The following is an 18,496-nucleotide window of genomic DNA, read 5'->3' on the forward strand; positions in this document are numbered from 1 at the left end:
TGTTAACACATGTACTGTATGTACCTGTTTAACACCACTATAATCAACATATGGAACATTTTTATCACCCTAAATTTTTTTTTTTCTTTTTTGCTATTTCTATCACCAGCCCCAGGCAACCACTGATCTGCTTCTGTTATTCCACATAGTTGTGCCTTTTGTAAGAATTTCATATAAATGAAGTCGTATAGTATGTATGTATCTTTTTTGTGTGTGACTTCTTTCACTCAGCAAGGTATTTTAAAGATTCATCTAGATTGTTACATTTATCAGTTTATTCTTTTTTTATTACTGAATGTATTGCTATAACCATTAGTATATATTTTTTATTTTACTACCCTATGGTCCCTTGAGGTCCAAGATATGTGTAAGAATGACAGAGACCAGTTCTAGTCATAGGATATTAGAATATTTTATGACTTCATTACGCCAGTGGCATCATGAGGATGGGTGATAGATATCTCAAGCTAAGTTTCAACGAGTAAACTTCACCTGAAGTTTATATTGAGTAGGTTCTGGTCCAACATTATATTGTCTTTTCTAGTTCTCTCTTAATTGATACTTTCTGTACTCTGCCAACTTACAATCTACATATATTCCTTATGTTGTACCATGGTAACTTATATTCCTTAAGAACCAGAAAAATTATTATATTCTTTGCTTGAGGTTCTTTTATTTTGATTTATAGCAGTGGTTCCCAAATACTAGTGCTTGGACTTGAGCCTCGGACTTGATGAAACCCCAGAAAAGTAAAGGCAGGCTGCACATTTTTCATAAAGCTGAAGTTTAAATTCTGAAATTATCCCTAGTAATTTTTTAAAATGTTGTTGAAGTGACTTTTGAAATAAAAATATTGATCAATGATAATTTAAAAAAAAATTAGTTGTCAGCATAATAAAACTTTGGCAACTCTTTGTGGGTCCTCAACATTTTAAGAAAAGGTAATCTAAAAGCTTAAAAAATAAGAATGTATTTTATGAGAAGTTTTACTACTTCAGAAATCCAAAACTCTGGGAAATTCTGTAAGAAAACAGTTTCTGCAGAAAGTTAAGGTTTTACTAGGGAAAAGTTTACACAGAAGCAACAACAAAAGGTAATGTGATTAGTTATTTCATTGGTGCCTAAGAGGCCAGAAAAATTGTCGCATAGAATTAGGCTCCTAAGTGATTCTGACACCGCTGGTTGGTGGGCCGCACTTTGAGCAAGGACTTTGATTTTTAGGCTCTGTGTGGTAGTTGTTATCTACAATCCTCTCCTTCCTTCAGCTGGTTCCTTTGGTCCCCTCTTGTGGGCTCGATCCCACTGTAATCCAGTGTTTCCTAAACGTTGGCGAACTTGAGAATCACCTGGGGAGATTTTAAAATTCCTCATGTCCAGGTTGTACACGATGACATCACAGTGTCCAGGGGTGAGAGCCAGTCATCAGTATTTTTAAAAGGTGTCAAGGTAATTATTATATGTAGTAGTTTAAGAACCATCGCCCCGGTGTTTAGCTCTGTAATGACTTAAGCAGATAGCACTCAAAGAAGTCCAGACAGAGGTGGACAGTGTTGATAATGTTTTTGTGTGACAGGATTGCTGAAATCATCTGAACTTTCACCAGTGATACTGGAACAAAAGGGCCTCCTTGAAGTGATTGATCAGCTAAAACATTTGCCTTCAGGACTGGACTCTATATTACAAAAAACTGTACCATGGGGAGTAGCATTTCATCATGCAGGTATCCATATTTATAATCTGTTAAGAAGCCCCCTTCAAAAATCCTCACAGTTTCTTCATTTTTGTATTAACATGCTTTGATTTCTTATTAACAGCACTTAATACTCTTAGATTTCATTTTAATAAATTGTATGATTAAGATTGAGCAAGAGTAAAACAAATATGGTTAGGTTTACTTATCTGTGTAGTAAACCTTACTTGCAGTAAATGTGTTGGTGTCCCTTGTTTCAGGAATCCCTTGCTAAAGTCTTCATACAGACTGTTTTCTGATGCAACATGTTGCCCTCAATCAGAGCACGTTTTCTGTTTTTGTCTTCCACCTATAAATATAATGCCTTTTCCAGCTTAACTAAGCACTTATCACACACTGTGTCCTTAACTTTTGCAATTTGAGATGTGACAGCAAAACTAGCACACGTTGCTTTTTCCTGTACAGTTTCACGGATAGAAGATTCATTCTTACCGTAAATCTTAGCAACCTCAGCATACACTTATGTGCTGCTTAATGACATATTCTGAGAAATGTGTCATTAGGTAATTTTGATGTTGTGCAAACATCATAGAGTGCACTCTATACCTAGGATATATGGTAATACCTGTTGCTTCTAGGCTATAAATCTGTACAACATGTTACTGTACTGAGCATGCTAGGCAGTTGTAATATAGTGCTAAGTATTTGTATCTAAACATATCTAAACATAGAAAAGATACAGTAAAAATATGCTATAAAGATAAAAAATGGTACACTATTACCATGAATGGAGCTTGCAGGACTGGAAGTTGCTCTGGGTGAGTCAGTGAGTAAGTGATGAGTGACTGCGAAGGCCTAGGATATTACTAGGCACTTCTAATTTCACACACTTCTGTAGACTTATAAACACTTTAAATTTGGGCTACACTAAATCTATAAAACAACATGAGATTAAATCAAGCACAAGATAAAATGATGCAATCAAGAGATGCGGTAAACATGAGATTATGAGGCTGCTGTTGGAGTAACTTGGCATACTGTTTAACAGTAAACTGTCTATACTAATAAAAGCCTAGGTGGCCCTCACGCGCTAAGATGTCACAACATGGCCACCACAAGATGGCCGCGTGCACAGCAGAGGCGGGGCCCGGCGGCCACTCCATGTGGTGAGGCCTGGGGGTCCCGCGGCTACACGGGGTGCGGAGGAGGCCAGTCCTGGTGTCTCTGCCGCCTTGTGCAGAGGAGGCGAGTCCCAGCGGACGAGGCAGGTTGCAGCAGGGGAGGGCAGTTGTGAGCTATCGGGTCGGCAAGGGAGGGCAGTTGGGGGTGATCGGGCCAGCAGGGGAGGGCAGTTGGGGGCAATTGGGCCAGGAGGGTAGTGGTTAGGCGGTGATCAGGCTGACAGGCAGGCAAGCGGTTAGGAACTAGTAGTCCCAGATTGTGAGAGGGATGTCTGACTTCCAGTTTAGGTCCGGGGATTGGACCTAAACTGGCAGTCGGACATCCCCTGAGGGGTCCCAGATGGGATAGGGTGCAGGCCGGGCTGAGGAACAACCCCCCCCCCCCAGTGCATGAATTTCATGCACCGGGCCACTAGTTTTTTATAAATAGAAAGCATATTCTAAAATAATACCAAAAAGTATAGTATAGTAAGTACATAAACCAGTAACATGATCATTTATTATCATTATCAAGTATTATGTACTGTACATAATTGTATATGACTGGCAGCACAGTAGGAGTGTTTATACTACAAACACAAACACGTGAGTAATGTGTTGTGCTATGACACCACTAGGTGATAGGAATTTTTCAATTCCATTATAATCTTATTAGAGGCCCGATGCATGAAATTCGTACAAGGGTCTTGGCCCTCGCAGCCCTGGCTTCGTCCAGAATGTCGTCCAGTTGTCCGGTCTGATTAGCATATTACGCTTTAATTATTATAGATGGGACCACCATCGTATGTGTGGTCTGTCATTTAACCGAAATGTTATTACGTAGCACATGACTGTACAGTTCTTTTTTCTTATTAGGGGAGAACTTTCACCTTTTCACTTACAGGAAGCACTTTATGGCTTCCCTTTGGCATATACAAATTGCCATTACCACATTTGTGCTCTGGGGTCATTATTAAGTAAAATAAGGGTTACTTAAACACAAGCACTACAACACTGAGAGTCAATCTCATAACCAAATGGCCACTAAGTGACTAACGGGCAGGTAGTGTATGCAGTGTGGATACACTGGACAAAGGGATGATTCACATCCCAGGCAGGTGGAGGGAGATGGTGTGAGATTTCATCATGCTACTCAGAGCAGCTTGCAATTTAAAATGTGGGAATTGTTTATTTCTGGAATTTTCCATTTAATATTTTCAGAGCACAGTTGACTGCAGACAATTGAAACCGCAGAAAGCAAGACCTCAGATAAGGGGAGACTACTGTTCTTGCTACCCTAATTTTATGCCATTCTGAGTATCTTCTTTTATCTCAGGAGTACGGAAATATTCTTACACATGTATCAAAATAAAATTAGTTTTAGATATTGTCATATTGTGTTTTGAGAGGGCTAGAGTGTTTAAAAATTAACTACATAGATTGTCAAAATTGCAAAGATTATGATAGTCACTGAATTAAATAATTTCTTTCAGGAAGTGATCTTTCCATGATTATATGTGCTAAGGATATGATTAAGAATATATAGTTTCTGCCCAGCTGATGTGGCTCTGTGGTTGAGCTAAAACATATTAAAAAAAAAAAAGAATATATAGTTTTAAGATTAGGAATGTAACCTTTTCAATTTATTTATCATGCTATATGTAAATAAATTTTTAAATATATATACACATACATATATGCACACACATATATACACAGTTAATTCTTGAAAAACACGGGTTTGAACTGCATGTGTCCACTTCTATGCAAATTTTTCTCAATAAATATATTGGAAATTTTTTGAAAATTTGTAACAATTTGAAAAAACTCACAGATGAACTATGTAGCATAGAAACACATGCATCAAAAAATATGAAACAGATATGTCATGAATGCATGAAATATATTTAGATATAGTATATTTTAATACATAGAATAATAGTATTAGTCCATTTACTATCATAAAAAATACACACATCTATTGTAAAAGTTAAAATTTATCAAAACTTAACACACAGAAACACTTTTAGACCATACAGGAAACCATTTGTAGTGGAGAGAAATGTAAACAAACGTAAAGATAAAATATTAAATCATAACTGCATAAACTTAACTGTAGTACATAGTGTACTAATGTAATAATTTCATCACCACCTCCTGTTGCTATTGTGCAAGTGTTGTGAGGAGCACTTAAAATGCCCGTGACACGTCCTAGCCGGTTTGGCTCAGTGGATAGATCCTTGGCCTGCGGACTGAAGGGTCCCGGCTTCTATTACGTTCAAGGGCACATGCCCAGGTTGCGGGCTCGATCCCTAGTAGGCGGGCATGCAGGAGGCAGCCAATAAATGATTCTCATAGATGTTTCATCTCTCTCTCTCTCTCCCTTCCTCTCTGAAATCAATAAAAATATATATTTTTAAAAATGCCTATAACACTAATCATCTCCTTGTGAACAGATTGTCTCTGCAGTAAATTGGATTTTGCAGTAAAAAGTGATCTTGTGGCTTTTGAGTATATATTATTTTAAATTTTATGGCAATTCTATATGCCAGTGGTTAACAAATCTCTCCTGCCCCTGCATTTCCGCCTGCCTGGCCTGGGGGAGGTTGTCTTCTTCACCTGTGGCCTCAAGTACAACTTTGAGCTGATCCTCTTCTGGAGACCTGACTCTGTTTCTCAAAGAGTTGAGCCTCAAGGTTGAGTACAAACGTGGGGGGGGGGGGGCGGGGGCAACAGCTAGAGTTGGCCCGGCGCCTCAGCAACCACATCCTGTGGATTGGCATCACCATCTTCCCGCTGTGCCCCCTCATCCTCATCTGGCAGACCCTCTGTGCCTTCTTCAGCTATGCTGAGGTGCTGAAGCAGGAGTCTGGGGCCCTGGGAGCACGTTTCTGGTCACTCTATGGCCACTGCTACCTCTGCCACTTCAACGAGCTGGAGCATGAGCTGCAGTCCCGCCTGAACTGTGGCTACAAGCCAGCCTCCAAGTACATGAGTTGCTTCTTGTCACCTCTGCTGACACTGCTGGCCAACGATGTGCCTTTGCTGGCACCATCCTGGCTGTGCTTATTGTCCTCACCATCTACGACGAAGATGTGTTAGCTGTGGAACACGTCCTCACCACTGTCACACTCCGGGGGGTCACTGTGACCATGTGCAGGTCCTTTATCCCGGACCAGCACATGATGTTCTGCCCTGAGCAGCTGCTCCGTGTGATCCTCACTCACATCCACTACATGCCTGACCACTGGCGGGGTAATGCCCACTGTTCGCAGACCCAGAACGAGTTTGCCCAGCTCTTCCAGTACGAGGCAGTGTTCATCTTGGAGGAGTTACTGAGCCCCATTATCTCACCCCTTACCCTCATCTTCTGCCTGCGTCCTCGGGCCCTGGAAATTATAGACTTCTTCTGCAATTTCACTGTGGAGGTCGTTGATGTTGGAGATACCTGCTCCTTTGCCCAGATGGATGTTTGCCAGTATGGGCATCCCCAGAGGCTATCCGCTGGTCAGACCGAGGCCTCAGTGTACCAGCAAGCTGAAGGCGGGACAGCAGAGTTGTCACTCATGCACTTTGCCATCACCAACCTGGCTGGCAGTCACCACGTGAGAGCACGGCCTTCCTGAGTTTCCTCAAGGAGCAGGTTCAGCAGGATGGAGTAGCTGCTGGCCTTGCCCAAGGGGGTCTACTCCCTGAAAATGCCCTATGTCCATCCAGTCCTTACAGTCTGAGCCATTGAGCCTTATTGCAAATGTGGTAGCTGGCTCATCTTGCTGTGGCCCTTCACTTCCCAGAGGCCTGCAGGGTTCCAGGCATAGGACTGAAGTCGTCTCTGCCCTGTGCTCCTTCTCCCCTCTGCAACCTGGTCAAGTTTCCACGGGCCGGGCTCCCGGTACCATGACAGGCCCAGTATCATGCCAGGACAGCCAGCTCCTGGAGCAGTGTGTGGACAGCTGCAGAGCCTGGTGCTGTCAGACTATACATCCACTGAGATGAGCCTGCACGCCCTCTGCATGCACCAGCTCCACAAGCAGCAGGCCCAGGCCGAACCTGAGAGGAATGTGTGGCACCGCCAGGAGAGTGATGACAGTGGGGTGAGTGCTCCTGAAGAGGGAGGAGAGGGTGCCGGGCACCCCCGACCTCCCTCCCTCTCCGTCAGCTATCCCTGTGCTGCTGCATCCCAGCCTGGAGCATCTGAGACCACTGCCCTGCAAGGGGGCTTCCAGAGACATTATGGGGGCATCACAGATCCTGGCACAGTGCCCCAGGCTCCCTCTCACTTCTCTCGGCTGCCCCTTGGCAAGTGGACTGAAGATGGACAGTCAGCATCAAGGCACCCAGAGCCCGTTCCTGAAGAGGGCTCAGAGGATGAGCTTTCCCCTCAGGTGCACCAGGTCTAGACAAGGCTGGGGAGGGTCCGTATGCCCCAGGATGGAGGTATCTATTGCCCTGCCTTCCCGTCCACCTGCCATGGAGGGCTTTTCTGAGTGTTGCCTGGCTCCATGTGTATGGTGTTTATGTGTCCGTGCCTGGCCAACAGAGGTACGAATACTGGGCTCACCACAGACCCAGGAGAGAAATTGGGGGCCTAGGAACCAGAGCACACAGGACTCTAGCCTCATCCCCAGAACCCACTTGGCTCAGTGTGGTGCTAGACACTGGTCCCCAGCCCCGCCCCAGTACTGCTACCTTTGCATCTACCCTTACGAGTCTCCAGAGAACTGTCTACCACAGTAGCTGCCAACCAGTGCCGACTGTGGAGTGGGGATATTGGGCCTGGGCCCTCAACCTCTGTGGCCTCCCTCTCTTCACCCTGGACAGATGAGCAGCTCAGGCTGTGGCCCTTACCTCACCCTCAGTTCTCTCTGAGTGCGACAGCCTGCTCACCCCTCCCTTCCTGCACATCACTGGCATGTGAGCTGCTTGCTCTGGTTCTGTTCGCTTGTTTCCCTTCTGTTCAGCTTTTGATTTGCGTTGGCGTAGAGGCCCTGGCTCCCAGCTCCTCTCACCCTATCTTTTGACACTAAGGATAGTTTCTAAATTACAGGAGCAGGATGGACATTTTTTTTCTACCTTGTCCAATTTTTTAGATAGGCCCCTGGGAGCATATCAAATTCTTATGATATTAGACAATGTCCCTGGCCAGCCAGAAACTCCTGAGTTCAACACTGAATGGGTTGTTGTGGTCTACTTGCCCCCCAAACACAACGCTTCTAATTCAACCTCCTGATCAGGGGATAGTAAGGATCTATAAGGCTCATTGCACATGGTACTCTGTGGAAAAAAACTATCAACACCATGGAAGAGAACTCTGATAGAACGTCATGAAAGTCTAGAAGGATCACACCACTGAAGATGCTATTGTTGTTACAGAGAAATTTGTGAAAGCCATCTAACCTGAAAACAATAAATTCCTGCTGGAGAAAACTGTCCAGATGTTGTACATGACTCCACAGGATTTATGACAGAACCAATCAAAGAAACCATGAAAGAGATTGTGAATATGGCCAAAAAAGGGGGCGGGGTGTGTGTGTGAAGAGTTTTAAGTATCTTGAAGATAACTTGATGGAGATGAGTGCTTCCGAACCAGTGCCAGAAGATGAAGAAGAAGACATAAAGAAGCAGTGCCAGGAAACAAACTGACATTAGACACCTGGCAGAAGGGTTCCAGGTATTAAGACTGCTTTGACTTCTTTTACAGCATGGGCCCTTCTATGGTGTGGGCACTGAAACTAAAGCAGACAGTGGAAGGCTTGGTACCACAGAGACACATTTTTAGAGAAATGAAAAGCAAAAAAGTCAGAAACTACAATGTATTTCTGTAAAGTTATTCTGCCTTCCCTTTCACCTCCTCTACCTCTTCTGCCTCTGCCACCTCTGAGACAGCAAGACCAACCCCTCCTCGTCTCCTCCTCAGCTTACTCAGTGTGAAGATGATGAGATTGAAAACTTTTATGATGATCCACTTCCACTTAATGAATAATAAATAACCATCATGCCATGCATTGAATGAACTTATCTGTTGTGTATGTGTGTGAGTGTCTTCATGTGAAAATATAATAACTGTGTGACAGGAACTGTATGAGACGTTTTTGGGTCATCTTCATTGCCTGATTATTCATCATGAGCAAGACTTGTATTGAAATGATAGCCTGTCCTTACATAGGCATAAGGTGAATGATATATAATGTAAAATTAATAATGTGTTAGTTTTCTTACTGTTTTATAAATGCTTTAAAAATTACATTACTGTACAATATGCTAATGTGTATCAGGCTATTATCATAGGTAATCGGTTTAAAAAAACTATAATAGTGTTTCTACTGTCTTATGACTATGTTACTATATGCCATAAAAATTTTATAACAGTTCACTTATTAGTGTGCAGACTAGACTACAGGTAGTCCTTGGGTTACGTCGGACTCGACATACGTCGTTTCATGGTTATGTCGCCATCTCCCATTTATTTATAAAAAAAAAGTTCCGTCATTTCGACATATGTACATATGTGCTTTATGTTTTTTATTATTTATTTACCACAAGTAAAGGTCAGGAATTGTTAACTTTCTTTTAAATTTTTTTTACTGTTTCACTTTATTACTGCTGTGCATGTGCTCCATGTGAGTGAGGTAGGTGCTTATGTAGGTGGGTTCCAACTTACGGCGAAAATCGCATTTTGTCGCTGCCGTAGGAACGGATCTCTGACATAACCCGAGGACCTACTGTATCTAGTATAATCATAGACTGCCATCAAACAATTGTATTGCTGCTGCTTTATTATCAGAGCATGAATTGTTATACCTATAAGTAAATGAGTTTCTTTTTCACATCTTTCATTTTTTTAAAAAATGTGTTTTTATTGATTTTTAGAGAGAGAGGAAGGGAGAGGGAGAGATAGAAACATTGATGAGAGAGAAATACCCATCGGCTTGCCTCCTGCTTCCAACCCAGACATGTGCCCTGACTGGGAATTGAACCAGTAACCTCTTGGTGCATGGTTTGATGCTCAACCACTAAGCTACACTGGCCAGGCTTACATCTTTCTTTCTTCCTTTTTTAAATATATTTTTATTGATTTCAGAGAGGAAGGGAGAGGAAAAGGGAGATAGAAACAACAATGATGAGAGAAACATCTATTGGCTTGCCTCCTTCATATTCCACACTGCAACCCAAGCATGTGCCCCAACTGGGAATCGAACTATGACCTCCTGGTTCATAGGTTACTCAACCACTGAGCCATGCTGGCTGGGCACATCTTTCATTTTTGATGTCTAGTGTTACTAATACATATACCATCTACAGTGTTTTGTATCATATGAGACAATATTGATATAGGTACTGACAGACAATTCATCTTGTAAACAGATGATGTAAACTTATGGTATCAATATAGTACAGTACTATAAAAGTATTTCTCTTCCTTATGATTTTCTTAACATTTTCTTTTTTTAGCTTTACTGTAATAATACAGTATAAAAAACATATAACATGCAAAATATGTGTTAATTGACTGTTTATATTATTAGTAAGACTTCTAGTCAACAATAGGAATTTTGGGGGAGTCAAAAGTTAAACATGGATTTTCTACTGCGTGTGGGGTCTGTGCCTGTAACTCCTGTGTTGTTCAAGGTCCATCTGTGCATGTTATTGTAACTTCCTTTTTTTAGGTCTTACTTTTGAGGAGAGGGATATCATTGAAGGAGCCTTCCGTCAAGGTCAGATTCGAGTCTTGGCAGCAACTTCTACTCTTTCATCTGGGGTGAATTTACCTGCACGTCGTGTAATCATTCGGACTCCTATTTTCAGTGGTCGAACTCTAGATATTCTTACTTATAAGCAGATGGTTGGTCGTGCTGGCAGGAAAGGAGTAGACACAGTAGGTGAGTTTGAATTTAAATTTGATTAGTCCCATAATGGCAACCCGGTTCTCATTATGCTGTGTTTGTTATCCAACACACTAATATCATCCTTTTGGATTTACTTAATACCAATAATATAAGTAATTTTTCATATATTGTCAACCATTGATTTTCTACTAAGGTAGAATTAAGATTTTCTTTTGTATTATATACTGTGAAATGATTCAGTATTATCTTAATCAAGTGAATTATCACATTAGCTAGAATATGTTTAATTTCCAGTATAGTCTTTTATTTAGTGTTAATGAAGGGAGTAATTTTCTTCCTTTTTTCTTTAATTTTGATGAAGTCCAATTCTCTATTTTTTTCTTTTTAATATATCTTTACTGATTTCAGAGAGGAAGGGAGAGGGAGAGATAGAAAGAAACATCAATGATGAGAGAGAATCATTGATTGGCTGCCTCCTGCTTGCCCCACACTAGGGATTGAGCCTGCAACCCAGGCATGTGCCCTGACCGGGAATTGAACCATGACCTACTGGTTCATAGGTTGACACTCAACCACTGAGCTATGCCAACCGGACTCTTCCTTTTTTAAAAATTGATTTTAGAGAGAGAGAAACATTGATATAAGAGAGTAAATTTGATTGATTGCCTCCCATCGGGGATTGAACCCACAACCTGGGTATGTGCCCTGACCAGTAATTGAACCTGCCACCTTTTGGTGTATAGGACAGTGCTCCAACCAACTGAGCCATATCGGCCGGAGTGAAAGGAGTAATGTTCATAGATATTAGTACTGTTTAGGTCTAAGAGAGAGTTCAAATAGAGATGCTGAGAGCTGGGAAGCACTCTCACACTTTGGGAATAGAAACTGTACATACCATCTTTTCCTCTCTTAATTGGTGCTGGCTCTAAAAACGTTTTCAGTTTCTTACATTGCATCAGCAAGTAATAATAATGTTACCAGCAGTCCTAGTGAAAGTTTTGTCTTAATCAATGAGGAATTAAAAATCACTATAGTATTATTATTATTATTATTTATAATAATATGTAATATATATATTATTTCTAACATCCTACATTATTCTGGGTGTGACTGAATTGTTATGAGTCTTCTAACTTTAAAGAAATTTTGGACATCCACTTCGGAACATGGTGGTGGTCAGGACTGGAATGAGGGTGAGAGTGTGAACAGGTGAGAGGTGCCTGTGTGTGAGTGTTATGTGGGTGGGAAGGGAGGGGGCAGGTGGGGGGAGATGGGTGGGTTTGGATGCTCCTGGAAGAGGAGTTACTGGCTGCCACGTGCTGCTTGGCCACGTGCTTCTCTCCACATGCTTCTCTCCAAAGGGTCTTCCAGGGAGGAGGCTGTGAGGAGCAGCCCTGCCCCAGTGCTCCTAGGCCACAGACAAATGCTCTTGGCCCTAATGTTGGTACCCAAAGCCCCCTGAACACAGACCAGACATAGCATCTCAGTGTGCCTTGGCGGACCCCCCAGCTGCCTTGACAAGCAGTGTCCGGCCTACCCCCACCATATTGGCGAGTGGGGTGCCCAGCCCTCCTCCTTTGTGAGTGGAGCACCTGGCCTTCCCCCTCCACCAGCAGAGCAGCGCCTGGCCTGCATCCTTCACCAGCGGAGTAGTGCCTCGTCCAGCCAGCCTCCTCCACAAATGGGGCATTGCCTGATGGCACTCTTCACCAGTGGAGCAGTGTCCAGTTATCCCCTCCACCAGTAGAGCAATCCACCAGCAGCGCCCAGCCTGCCCTGTCACCTTGACACTTGGCCCGCCTGGACATAGGGACCTGCTGACCTATCCAGCATGCTCAATCCGGTACCCCTAGAAAACTGGCCCCCACTACCTTGATATAGTGTGCCTGGCCCTGCTACCATGACCCAATGCCCTAAGATGCATGAAACTGCCACCTCAACTGCTTGTGCCTCACCCAGCACCCTTGTACAAATGGCCCTGCCACCTGACACTACCCGGTTGCCATGACCTGATGCCCCTGGGTGCATGGACCTGCCACAGTGACCAGGAGCCTAATCAATTGTCACCGGAAGATTGGACCCACCATTGCAATCAGGTGCAACCAGTCACTTCTGGACACATGGACCTGCCCCATGACCCTGCCTGCCTCACACAGCACTCCGGACTACCAGACTGCTAAAATGGGAAGACAAAGAAACAACCGCCAAATGAAATAAAAGGAGCAGTCGTCAGAAAAGGAACTAAATGAAATGGAGGCAAGCAATTTGTCAGATAAATAATTCAAAGTAATTGTTATAAGGGTGCTTAAACAATTTAGTGAGAACTATAAGCAACTCATTATAAGAAACTTAATGAGAACTATACCAACATGAAAAAAGAGGTTAAAACAATGAATAAGAGTCAAGCAGAAATGAAGAATGACATAGCTGAAATAAAGAATATCCTGGAAGTATTCAACAGTAGACTAGAAGAAGCTGAGGACCAAATCAGCGAATTAGAAGATGAGGTAGGAAAAAAATACTTATTCAGAGCAGCAATTGGAAAAAGAAATTAAAAAGCAAGAGGAGACTTTAAGGGAGCTTTGGGACACCAAGAGACATAACAACATCTGCATAATAGGGGTGCTAGAAGGAGAAAAAGTTGAGCAAGGACTAGAAAACCTGTTTGAAGAAATAATGACAGAAAACGTCCCTGACCTGGTAAAGAAAAAAGTCACACAAGCCCAGGAAACACAGAGATCTCAAAGAAGATGAACCCAAAAAGACCCACACAGAAACACATCATAATTACAATGGCAAACATTAAAGACATCTGTAATACTTTCAATAATAAGGATAAATAAATAAAAATTTGAAGGAACATTCTCTGTTACTTTATCTTTCTTTTGTAGGAGGTAGTTTATTGACTTCAACATTATACCAAATTTCAAATACATAGGCAAACAGTTCTGTGGCTATTGAAGTGAAATTTGCATATCCAGGAGAAAAGGGACAATCTTAATGGGAAAACAGGTGGGGTATTCTGGGCACAAAAAGCTGGGCAGTATACCGAGGAAGTGACTTTTAGAATAACTTGATTTGCCATATGAGGTCCCTAAATACAGTTGATCCTCATATTTGGTGGATCTCATATTTATGAATTTGCTTACTTACTCAAATTTATTCCTAACCCCCAAATCAACACTTGTTGGGCTTTCATGGATATGTGCAGAGCCATGAAGAATTTGAGTGTCTGGAAGCACACATGGCTCTCTGCCCTCTTTCTTTGGCTCTCACACTGTAAACAAGCATAATTTTCATGGTCTATTTAGTGCCACAGCCTTACATTTTTGGGCTTTTTGGCGACTTAACTTTTTGACCCTCAAGCATAGTCCTGAAATACAGTTATTATCTAGTGTTCCTAAGTGCAAGAAGGCTGTGATGTGCTGTATAGGGGAAATAAGTGTATTAGATAAGCTTTGTTCAGCCATGAGATATAGTACTGTTGACTGTGAATTTAATATTAATAAATCAATAGCACATCTACATTAATAAAAGAGAAATATGCAAATTTACCATCACTCCACAATGCCCACCAGCACTCCACAATGTCCAACAGCCAATCAGGAGTGAGTATGCAAATTAACCCCAACAAAGATGACGGCCCCGCTGCCCAGCCGCTCCGGGCCTCTGGGCAGCACGCATGCAGGCACAGAGCGGCCAGGCGGGGTGGGACACCTGCTATGAGGGGGAGGGCGGGGGGCAGAGGGAGCTACAGAAGTGGCGCTCCGGCTGGAGCGAAGACTGAAAGCTCCAGCCGGAGCATAGATAGAAGGTGATGGCCAGAGCGAAGGCATGGGTCCCGGGTGCCGGAGGAAAACCGGTGCCGGCAGCCAGGGGAAGGAAGGCCTATTGCACGAATCTTCATGCAATGGGCCTCTAGTATTAAACAAGGTCTGTTTAGACAGAAACATACTTAAGATTTTATTGCAAAGGTTGAGTTAGAGGCTAGCAGGAAGCTAGCCCTGTATCTCCCCTAGGAGCAATGGTTCAATATTCCCTAGTTCAGTTTGTGGTGGCTACAGAACATAACTACCACAAATAATAAAAATTGACTATAACTTTTTAGTGACTGGATTAGTTAGAATATAAGGTTACTGCTGTAACAAAAGCCAACATAACAAGTGTTTAAACAAGGTAGAAGTTAGTTTCTTTTCATATACCAGTACAGTCTGGGGCTGATATTGTGACGCCAGTGTCAGGAACCAAGTTTTCTAGTTTGTTTTTCCATGTTCAGCATGTGGTTTCTATCCCATGGTGCAAGATGACTACTCTAGTCTCTGTCAGCACATCTGTATTTTAGACACCCAGAAGGGGAGATGAGGAAGTAAAGAACATGTTCTGTCCTTTTAAGAAGATGGACACCAATTTGGCTCTGGATAGTGTCAGACTGTGGACTTAAGGGTCCCAGATTCAATTCTGGTCAAGGGCACATGCCTGCATTGTAGGCTCAGTCCCCAGTAGGGGGCATGCAGGAGGCAGATGATCAATGATTCTCTCTCATTATTGATGTTTCTATCTCTCTCTCCCTCTCCCTTCTCTGAAATCAATAAAAAAAATATTTTTAAAAGAAGATGTACATAGTATTTTTCCTCACAATCAATTAGTCACATGGTTACTTTTCTCAATTTCAATGGAAGCTGGGGAATATAAAATCTTTAACTGACTGGCCATGTACCCAACTGACCCTTAGGGGTTTTACTTTATTTTTAAAATTATTATTATTATTTTAACCCTCACCTGAGAATATTTTTACCATTGCTTTTAAATAGAGTGGAAGGACGGGGGAAGGAAGGGGGAGAGAGAGAGAGAGAGAGAGAGAGAGAGAGAGAGAGAGAGAGAGAGAGAGAAAGAAAGAAAAACATTGATGTGAGAGGGAAACATTGATGGGTTGCCTCCTGCATGTGCCCCAAGTGGGGCTGGGGATTGAGCCTGCAACTGAGATACATGCCCATGATGGGAAATGGAACCCAAGACCCTTGGGTGCGTGGGCCGAATCTCTAACCACTGAGAAAACCAGCCAGGGCCATTTAAAAAAAAATATTTTTATTGATTTCAGAGAGGAAGGGAGAGGGAGAGAGATAGAAACATCAATGATAGAATCATTGATTGGCTGCCTCCTGCACGCCTCCTACTGGGTATTGAGCCTGAAACCCAAGCACATGCCCTTGACTGGAATCGAACCTGGGACCCTTCAGTCCACAGGTCAAGGCTTTATCCACTGAGCCAAACCAGCTAGGGCCAGGGCCATTTTTTTTTAAGTTTTAAAAAATTATTTTTCAATTACTATTGACATCCAGTATTATTTATATTAGTTTCATGTGCACAGCATAGTGGTTATACAATTACATAATTTTCAGAGTGATAAAAAATATATGTCTTGCTTCTAAGCTAATGGAAAGAGGGCAAAGAGCTTTTTCCTGTGTTTGCTACTTTCCAGTTGCCTTCAGGTTAAATTAATCCTTAATATGAAGAAAGTGGCATATTTTAGTGTGGCATATATATTCTGATCCCCTACAATCCAAAGTCCAGAAAATAAAACATTAGCAATAATTTTTTGACCATGACAGTTGCTATCATCTATTATTTCCTTTAAAATGAGTAAGCCAATTAAGTTCTTTTTAGCCAGTATCTTATGGAAATGTGTTGAGATTTTGCAAACGTATGATTTTCTTGGTTATAGGTGAGAGTATCTTAATTTGTAAGAACTCTGAGAAATCAAAAGGCATAGCTTTACTTCAGGGATCTCTAAAACCTGTTCGGAGCTGTCTGCGAAGAAGAGAAGGAGAAGAAGTAACTCCGAGCATGATAAGAGCTATTCTGGAGGTAAGACTGTTCGCTAAATTACCACTTGCTCTTTTGTACCTATACTTCAATGATAGAAATTTATATGTGAAAAATCTTAGCTTGTGTTTCTTTATGAGGTTATTTATAGCCTTCCCAAATCTAATCTCTTCTATTTTATATAGTTACTAGAGGCCCGGTTCATGGATTCATGCACCGGTGGGGTCCCTCAGTGTGGCCTGTGGGGATCGGGCCAAAACTGGCAGTCCAACATCCCCCAAGGGATATGGTAGTGCGTGAAGTGGCAGGCAGCCAGGGAGGAGCTGGACCCCATGGTCAAAAAATTATTGCTAATGTTTTATTTTCTGGACTTTGGATTGTAGGGGATCAGAATATATATGCCACACTAAAATATGCCACTTTCTTAATATTAAGGATTAATTTGACCTGAAGGCAACTGGAAAGTAGCAAACACAGGAAAAAGCTCTTTGCCCTCTTTCCATTAGCCACTCCTCATCCTGGCCACGCTGTGCCTGCCGCTGCTGCTCAGTAGGCTTGCTGCCGTTCCGCTGTGGTCTCTGTACGCCTGTCCTAGGGCAATACTGGTGCGCCCATGACTGAGAAGCAGCCACGGGCTCGCACCCAGTCAGTCCCAATGCTGGTCCCGATCCGGTCCCGGTCCAGATGGGGGAGGGGCGCACAGGGGGAGTGTCTGCGGGAGAGGCTTGCGCCACTGCAGCGGCGCTCACCAGCCGTGAGCCCAGTGTCTGACGCCTGTCGGTCAGCTGAGTGGTGCTCCTACTGTGGGAGCGCACTGACCACCAGGGCAGCTCCTGCATTGAGCATCTGCCCCCTGGTGGTCAGTGTGTGTCATAGCGACTGGTCGAATGGCTGAATGGCTGCTTGGGCTTTTATATATATAGATTTCCTGGAATTTAATATGGCTCGTGCTATATTAATCCATTTCACAACAGTACATTAAAATCCACATACCAGATGGTTCCTTTTATTTTTTTATATATGGTTTTATTTATTTTCTGAATAAAGGTGACAAAATGGACTTTAGTTTCTCCATCTAGATAATACCTGCTCACACTAAAATAATACCAAATTACAAATACACGTGATTAGAAGTTTCAAACAGTATGAAAAGATTTAAAGTGAAAAATAAAACTCATAGTCCTCAAAGGTAACCCCCGTTAAATATTTCATTAATTCATCCAGAAAAGTGTTCTATTTATATATCAGCATGCATGTCTTGCTATTGACTTTAGTAGTGGTGCTGGGGACTGATGCCTTTAGTCAGACCCTGCTTTATTTCTCAATTTAAAAAAAAGAAAGAAAGAAAAGGATTGTTAACATGGGATTGGTAAGGATGACGAAAATAGGCACTCTCATATACTGCTATAACTCTTTTGGAGGACAACTTGTTCATACCTAGTAAGATTTTAAAAAATGCACATAGCCATTTACCCAGATTTACATCTAGGAATTTTACCTAGGAATTTATATGTGAAATTACATCAAATTAAATGTACAATAATGTTTATTATAACACTATTGGTAATAAGAAAAAAACTGGAAACAACCAAAATAGCATTAATACTAAATAAATATTGGAAAAACTGAGATAACTCTGTTTAGGATGATTTGTTATGTTTCCAATATGCGTTAAGTGAAAGAAGGCAAGGGGAAATCAGTATATGTAATAGAATACCGTATTTTCTGGCATATAAGATGACTTTTTAACCCAGGAAAATCTTCTATATGCCCAGTCGTCTTATACGCGGGAAAATATGGTAGTTGTAGGAAAATGATACCTGCAAGATACACTGACTTCATCTTGGTGTTTTTTTTAAATATATTTTTATTGATTTCAGAGAGGACAGGAGAGAGAGAGAGAAAGAGAGAGAGAGAGAGAGAGAGAGAGAGAGAGAGAGAGAGAAACATCAATGATGAGAGAGAATCACTGATTG

General features: G+C 42.2%; 1 protein-coding gene and 1 pseudogene across 10 annotated transcripts in view; both read left to right on the top strand.

Moving 5' to 3' along the window:
* Positions 1-18,496, top strand: part of POLQ (DNA polymerase theta) — a 103,723-nt gene that overhangs the window by 13,914 nt on the left and 71,313 nt on the right. For 8 of the 9 annotated variants that reach the window (XM_079766685.1, XM_079766686.1, XM_079766687.1 and 5 more), the window contains 3 exons: positions 1,574-1,720; positions 10,518-10,730; positions 16,420-16,562. In XM_079766685.1, the coding sequence (XP_079622811.1) occupies positions 1,574-1,720; positions 10,518-10,730; positions 16,420-16,562 (503 nt within the window). The remainder of the gene's footprint in view (positions 1-1,573; positions 1,721-10,517; positions 10,731-16,419; positions 16,563-18,496) is intronic. The other variant, XM_079766688.1, reaches the window with a different exon arrangement.
* On the top strand, positions 5,349-7,314 carry LOC307094518 (autophagy-related protein 9A-like; annotated as a pseudogene). The gene has a single exon. The product of its transcript is annotated as an autophagy-related protein 9A-like (transcript).

The sequence above is a fragment of the Cnephaeus nilssonii genome (assembly GCF_951640355.1).
Source record: "Cnephaeus nilssonii genome assembly, chromosome: 3".
In the NCBI taxonomy this organism is placed as follows: Eukaryota; Metazoa; Chordata; class Mammalia; order Chiroptera; family Vespertilionidae; genus Cnephaeus; species Cnephaeus nilssonii.